This window comes from Salmo salar, chromosome ssa03 (genome assembly GCF_905237065.1).
Source record: "Salmo salar chromosome ssa03, Ssal_v3.1, whole genome shotgun sequence".
Taxonomy (NCBI): Eukaryota; Metazoa; Chordata; class Actinopteri; order Salmoniformes; family Salmonidae; genus Salmo; species Salmo salar.
Window position 1 is genome coordinate 35,706,587 of NC_059444.1, and position 7,917 is coordinate 35,714,503.

At 45.4% G+C, this 7,917-nt stretch overlaps 1 protein-coding gene across 2 annotated transcripts in view; it reads right to left on the reverse strand.

Annotated features, from left to right (window-relative positions):
* Nucleotides 1-433: 433 nt before the first annotated feature.
* LOC106600410 (transcriptional adapter 1-like) overlaps nt 434-7,917 on the reverse strand; it is a 19,596-nt gene continuing 12,112 nt past the window's right edge. Inside the window, exons 5-8 of one of the 2 annotated variants that reach the window (XM_045714770.1) lie at nt 7,821-7,917; nt 7,497-7,648; nt 1,757-1,916; nt 434-1,551 (exon numbers count right to left, since the gene is read on the reverse strand). The exon at nt 7,821-7,917 is cut by the window's right edge and continues 116 nt beyond it. In XM_045714770.1, the coding sequence (XP_045570726.1) occupies nt 1,399-1,551; nt 1,757-1,916; nt 7,497-7,648; nt 7,821-7,917 (562 nt within the window). In that variant the 3' untranslated portion in view covers nt 434-1,398. The remainder of the gene's footprint in view (nt 1,552-1,756; nt 1,917-7,496; nt 7,649-7,820) is intronic. The other variant, XM_045714771.1, reaches the window with a different exon arrangement.

Here is a 7,917-nt window from a genome sequence, read left to right on the forward strand (position 1 = left end):
AGCTCGCATTGATGTGCCATCCTGGATGAGCTGCACTACCTGAGCCACTTGTGTGGGTTGTAGACTCCGTCTCATGCTACCACTAGAGTGAAAGCACCGCCAGCATTCAAAAGTGACCAAAACATCAGCCAGGAAGCATAGGAACTGAGAAGTGGTCTGTGGTCCCCACCTGCAGAACCACTCCTTTATTGGGGGTGTCTTGCTAATTGCCTATAATTTCCACCTGTTGTCTATTCCATTTGTACAACAGCATGTGAAATTTATTGTCAATCAGTGTTGCTTCCTAAGTGGACAGTTTGATTTCACAGAAGTGTGATTGACTTGGAGTTACATTGTGTTGTTTAAGTGTTCTCTTTATTTTTTTGAGCAGTGTATATACAGAGAAGAGAGTCGGCCCAAGAATTGAACCCTGTGGCACCCCCATAGAGACTGTCAGAGGCCCGGACAACAGGCCCTCAGATTTGACACACTGAACTCTGTCGGAGAAGTAGTTGGTGAACCAGTCGAGGCAATCATTTGAGAAACCAAGGCTGTTGAGTCTGCCGATGAGGATGTGGTGATTGACAGAGTCGAAAGCCTTGGCCGGGGCAATGAATACGGCTGCACAGTACCGTTTACTATTTATTATTATTATTTATTTACTATTGATCAAGTGGACTTTGATATTAAACAAGATAGCTGGTGTAAATTTTTTTTTTTTTAAATAAATCATATTTACATATTTGCATGCATACTAATAAATGCATTGCTCTGACAAAGTACAGTGAACAAGGACCCAAGTGTACTACTCCGGCATAATTCTACAAGAGCATGTCAATATCGCAATAATAACATTTGTACACAGAGGCGTGGGAAATACAAAAGTAACACTATTCTATCAAACAAATTAACCGACAAAATAAACCCACCAGGTGATCAGAAACACACCCATCCTCAAACGAATTGACATTATTAACGGTGCATTTAAAGGAGGGTCAGAGAGGCTATGGGAGAGATATCACTGTGTGTGTAGACATGTTAGTGCCATAACAAGCTGTCGGTGACCACACCACTGGGCCTTCATTCCTTCCTTTTCATTACAGCACAGTTCTGTGAGCCTTAAACACAGATCTACTGTGTGCATCTTAGGCTGGGTTTGCACTCTACCAAGCGTTCGAAAAACGTTATTGACACTAGTGTAAAGTTGTGCTGCGTGGTGAAGCGGTTGCAGAGCCTCTAACGGAGTAGACCTAGTGGAGACTAAATCCAGTCTTCGATATCATCCTCTCTCTCTGCTTCAAGACAGGGTTTAGGGGCCATATGGATGCCTCAACACTGTGCGTGTTAAACTCTCCATTTGTCTCTGCCATACCCTCACCACAATCTGCCTGTCTATCCACCAGACTGTCTGTGTGCGTCTCAGCTGACGAGCAGACCATCCTTCCCTGCGAGGCGTTGATGGTGCACATGGTCCTGCTCCAGCTCCTCGTGACTGGGATGCCACAGCCGGGACAGGATCCGTTCCATGTTCAGGGCATACATGGTGTGAGAGGGCATCACACCTCGGTGGACCTACGTCAAGGAAAAACATTAACAATAGTCATTTGAGTTGACTTTTCTTTCACATACAATGACAAATACCTTTTCAGCTTTCCTTTTGATTAGAGAGAAATGTTTGTTGAATGCGGTTGAAAAAGCAAATCAATTCAAATGTCAGAATGTTTTTTGTTATAGGTATATGTGACGGTAAGGCAGATTGAGGCTGTGATTCTCTCACCTGTAACGCTTCCAGGAGATCAAACATGCTGATGGGAGGGAGGGGCGCAAGGAGACTGTCACCAGAACAGGCCAATAGGAGAGCAGCCTGCTGCTCAGCATCGTCTTGTAATAGCTGAGGGGGCGGCGGTCCGGCCAGACGAGATGCACTGTGAGGTGGGCTTGAGTACGGATGAGGAGAGAGTCAGAACAGACAGACGAGCATGACAAGAGCCTAAAAGTAATTGATTAGTAAGGGGAAATTCTATCTGTCCCTAAAACTGCAAAGGACCCTGCCTTTGTAAATTAAAAAAAAAAAGTATTTTAGATGGACCTCTATCCAGTCTCCGAGTGATCCTTTTTGCAGTGTGCTGTACGGGCAGCTCTCCTACCTCACCTTACTGCTATTACTGGTGCTTCATGTACCTAAAGTATAGTATGCTGTTTGAACTAACAACCATTTAAGGTAAAACTGAAGAAGTCTATAAAACTACTCTATGTTGACCCTTGAAGTTACATTTGAACAGAGCAGTTAAACTTTATTCTACAGTCTGCTGCTTACCAGATAGTTACTCATTAAAATGGTAATACCCTAATAATTGCATTTGGGTTTCTTTCCAATTCATTGATACAAGTAGTTGTGCAACCAGAAGGGGGGAGAAAAGAAAGAAAAAAAACTAGACCACCTTTACTCCACACACAGAGATGCATACAAAGCTCTCCCTCGCCCTCCATTTGGCAAATCTGACCATAATTATATCCTCCTGATTCCTGCTTACAAGCAGAAACTAAAGTAGGAAGCACCAGTGACTCGGTCAATAAGAAATTTGTCAGATGAAGCAGATGCTAAGCTACAGGACTGTTTTGCTAGCACAGACTGGAATATGGTCCGGGATTCTTCCAATGGCATTGAGGAGCACACGTACATACCCCAACCAGAAGCCATGGATTACAGGAAATATCTGCACTGAGCTAAAGGGAAGCGCTGCCGCTTTCAAGGAGCGGGACTCTAACCCGGAAGCATATAAGAAATCCCGCTATGCCCTCCGACGAACCATCAAACAGGCAAAGCGTCAATACAGGACTATGATTGAATCGTACTACACCGGCTCCGATGCTCGTCGGATGTGACAGGGCTTGCAAACTATTACAGACTACAAAGGGAACCACAGCCCTGAGCTGCCAAGTGAGCCTATTTTTATTTCTTTAACCTTTATTTAACTAGGCAAGTAAGTTAAGAACAAATTCTTATTTACAATGACGGCCTACCAAAAGGCAAAAGGCTCCTGCGGGGACGGGGGCCTGGGATTAAAATAAACACAATATAAATATAGGACAAAACACACATCACAACAAGATAGACAACACAACACTACATAAAGAGAGACCTAACACAACAACATAGCAAGGCAGCAACACATGACAACATGGTAGCAACACCACATGGTAGCAGCACAAAACATGGTACAAACATTGGGCACAGACAACAGCACAAAGGTCAAGAAGGTGGAGACAAAAATACATCACACAAAGCAGCCACAACTGTCAGTAAGAGTGTCCATGATTGAGTCTTTGAATGAAGAGACTGAGAAAACTGTCCAGTTTGAGTGTTTGTTGCAGCTCGTTCCAGTCGCTAGCTGCAGCGAACTGAAAAGAGGGGCGACCCAAGGATGTGTGTGCTTTGGGGACCTTTAACAGAATGTGACTGGCAGAACGGGAGTTGAATGTGGAGGATGAGGGCTGCAGTAGATAGCTCAGACAGGGGGGAGTGAGTCCTAAGAGGGTTTTATAAATAAGCATCAAACAGTGGGTCTTGCGACGGGTATACAGAGATGACCAGTTTACAGAGGTGTAGAGTGCAGTGATGTGTCCTATAAGGCGCATTGGTGGCAAATCTGATGGCCGAATGGTAAAGAACATCGCGCCGCTCGAGAGCACCCTTACCTGCCGATCTATAAATTACGTCTCCGTAATCTAGCATGGGTAGGATGGTCATCTGAATCAAGGTTAGTTTGGCAGCTGGGGTGAAAGAGGAATGATTATAATAAAGGAAACCAGGTCTAGATTTAACTTTAGCCTGCAACTTTGATATGTGCTGAGACAAAGACAGTGCACCGTTTAGCCATACTCCCAAGTACTTGTATGAGGTGACTACTTCAAGCTCTAAACCCTCAGAGGTAGTAATAACACCTGGGGGAAGAGCAGTATTCTTCTTACCTAATCACATGACATTTGTATTGAAGCTGTTCAGAACAAAGTTAAGGGCAGAGAAAGCTTGTTGGACACTAAGAAAGCTTTGTTGTAGAGCATTTAACACAACATCTGGGGAGCGGCCAGCTGAGTATAAGACTATCATGTGCATATAAATGGATGAGAGCACTTTCTACTGCCTGAGCTATGTTGTTGATGTAAATTGAGAAGAGCGTGGGGTCTAGGATTGAGCTTTGGCGTACTCCCTTGGTGATAGGCAGTGGCTGAGACATCAGATTTTCTGACTTTATACACTGCACTCAGAGAGGTAGTTAGCAAACCAGGCCATAGACCCCTCAGAGACACCAATACTCCTTAGCCGGCCCACAAGAATGGAATGGTCTACCGTATCAAAATCTTTGGCCAAGTCAATAAAAATAGCACAATATTGCTTAGAATCAAGGGCAATAGTGACATCATTGAGGACCTTTAAGGTTGCAGTGACACATCCATAACCGGAGCAGAAACCAGATTGCATACCCGAGACAATACTATAGACGTCAATAATCAACTGACTGGCTTTTTTGATACGTTTTTCAACACTTTTGATAAACAGGGCAAAATAGAAATAGGCCTATAACAGTTAGGATCAGCTTGATCTCCCCCTTCAAATAAAGGACAAACTGTGGCTGCCTTCCAAGCAATGGGAACCTCCCCAGAAAGGAGAGACAGGTTAAAAAGGTTGTAGATAGGCTTGGCAATGATAGGGGCAGCAACCTAAAAGAAGAAAGGGTCTAAACCATCTGACCCTGATGTTTTTTTGGGGTCAAGTTTAAGGAGCTCCTTTAGCACCTCGGACTCAGTGACTGCCTGCAGGGAGAAAATGTGTAGCAAGGCAGGGGAAAAAAAGAGGGAGAAGTATCGGGGATAGTCGCATTAGAAGGGGTGGGAGAGATGAGGAAATGTTGGACGGGTAAGGAGGCATGGCTGAGACAAATAGGAATCCTGACATAATGAAGTGGTGATTAAAGAGCTCAGCCATGTGCTTCTTGTCAGTAACAACGACATCATCAACATTAAGGGACATGGGCAGCTGTGAGGAGGGTTAATTCTCCAGAACTTCTTGGGGTTAGACCCACAGAGAGAGAACTGCTCCTTAAAGGCACTAACTTTGGCTTTCCGGATAGCCTGAGTGCACTTAATTGTCATTTGCCTGAACGATAACCAGTCAACTTGAGTATGCGTGTGCCGAGCCTGTCGCCAAATGCAATTCTTGAGGTGGAGTAACTCTGCAAGATCACAGTCGAACTAGGGGCTGAACCTGTTTTTAATTCTCATTTTCTTTATGGGGGCGTGTTTGTTAACAATACCACTGAAATTATCAAAAAAGAAGGTCCAAGCGTCTTCGACAAAGAGGATCAAGCTGATTCTAAACCATTTTACAGAGGCCAGTTCATGAAGGAAGGCTTGCTCATTAAAGTTTTTTAGCAAGTGTCTATGACAAATCAGATGAGTTAAATTACTTCTATACTCGTGTCATGGCAAGTAACACTGAAGCATGCATGAGAGCATCAGCTGTTCCGTACGACTGTGTGATCACGCTCTCCGTAGTCGATGTGAGTAAGACCTTAAAACATGTCAACATTCACAAGGCCGCAAGGCCACATGGATTTCCAGGACGTGTAATCCGAGCATGCGCTGACCAACTGGCAAGTGTCTTCACTGACATCTCCAACCTGTCCCTGACTGAGTCTGTAATACCAACATGTTTCAAGCAGACCACCATAGTCCCTGTGCCCAAGAACACTAAGGTAACCTGCTAAAATGACTACCGACCCGTAGCACTCACATCGGTAGCCATGAAGTGCTTTGAAATGCTGGTCATGGCTCACAACACCATCATCCCAGAAACTCTAGACCCACTCCAATTTGCATACCGCTCCAACAGATCAACAGATGACGCAACCTCTATTGCTCTCCACACTGCCCTTTCCCACCTGGACAAAAACACCTATGTGAGAATGCTATTCATTGACTACAGCTCATCGTTCAACACCATAGTGCCCTTAAAGCTCATCACTAAGCTAAGGACCCTGGGACTAAACACCTCCCTCTGCAACTGGATCCTGGAATTCCTGACGGGCCGCCCCCAGGTGGTAAGTGTAGGTAACAACACACCCGCCACACTGATCCTCAACATGGGGGCCCCCCTCAGGGGTGCGTGCTCAGTCCCCTCCTGTACTCCATGTTCACTCATGAATGCATGGCCAGGCACGACTTCAACAGCACCATCAAGTTTGCAGATGACACAACAACGGTAGGCCTGATCACCAACAATTATGAGACAGCCTATAGGGAGGAGGTCAGAGACCTGGCCATGTGGTGCCAGGACAACAACCTCTCCCTCAACATGATCAAGACAAATGAGATGATTGTGGACTACAGTTAAAGGATGTCCGAGCACGCCCCCATTCTCATCGACCGGGATGCAGCGGAGCAGGTTGAGAGCTTCAAGTTCCTTGGTGTCCACATCACCAACAAACTATCATGGTCCAAACACATTAAGACAGTCGTGAAGATGGCACGACAAAGCCTATTAACCCTCAGGAGACTGACAAGATTTGGCATGGGTCCTCAGATTCTCAAAAGGTTCCACAGCTGCACCATCGACAGCATCCTGACTGGTTGCATCACTGCTTGGCCTCCGACCGCAAGGCACTACAGAGGGTAGTGCTTATGGCCCAGTACATCACTGTGGCTAAGCTTCCAGTACCTCGATACCAGGCGGTGTCAGAGAAAGGCCCTAAAAATTGTCAAAGACTCCAGCCACCCTAATCATAGACTGTTCTCTCTGCTACCGCACGGCAAGCTGTACCGGCGCACCAAGTCTAGGTCCAATAGGCTTCTTAAAAGCTTCTACCCCCAAGCCATAAGACTCCTGAAAAAAATCAAGGGCTACTCCGACCCCTCTTTTACACTGCTGCTACTCTCTGTTTATTATTTATGGATAGTCACTTTAACTCTACCTACATGTAAATATTACCTCGACTAACCGGTGCCCCTGCACATTGACTCTGTATCGGTATCCCCTGTATATAGCCTCGCTATTGTCATTTTACTGCTGCTGTTTAATTATTTGTTACTTTTTATTTTCAATGTTTTACCTAAAACTTTTTTTTCTTAACTTCTTAAAGCATTGTTGGTTAAGCGGGGCGGCAGGTATTCTACTGGTTAGAGCATTGGGTTAGAAACCAAAAGTCTGCCGGATCGAATCCCCGAACTGACAAGGTAAAAATCTGTCGTTCTGCCCATGAACAAGGCAGTTAACCCACTGTTCCCCGGTAGGCCATCATTGTAAATAAGAATTTGTTCTTAACTGACTTGCCTAGATAAATAAAGGTTAAATAAAAAAAATGTAAGGGCTTGTAAGTAAGCATTTCACTGTAAGGTCTATCTACACCGGTTGCATTCGGCACATGTGATAAATAACATTTGATTTGATACTTCGTTGAACATTTTTCTAGTTGATTTAAGGCAGCTGAATGCGGCAGACAGACAATTAACCTCATTACCAATCTGTGACAATGTGGTAGGCTGCCAGGCTGTTCTTCAAGTAGGGCTGGGGGGTGACATCACTGCCGAAGGCATAGGGGAAGTGTCCGTCACGCAGCTGGTAGGCCTTCCTCCTGGACACCACAGCAGTCAGCATGTCCTTCAGGTGGTTCTGTGGTAGTGGAGGGAACGACAGGTAAGTGAAGTGTGTGTATGGGGGGGGGGGGGATCCTGAGTGGACTGATACAACTGGCTGTTGGAAGGGGTACAAAGCCTGTTTCAAAGCATAAAGTAACCTGTGCTACATGAAAAACATGAAATCTAAAAACACACTTGACACATACCTCCACTGCGTGGACCATGGTGCTGACGGCGTCCTCCGTGACGTTGTCCAGGCCCAGCTCAAAAGCGGTGACCATCATGCGGGCCTCCAGCTGGCCC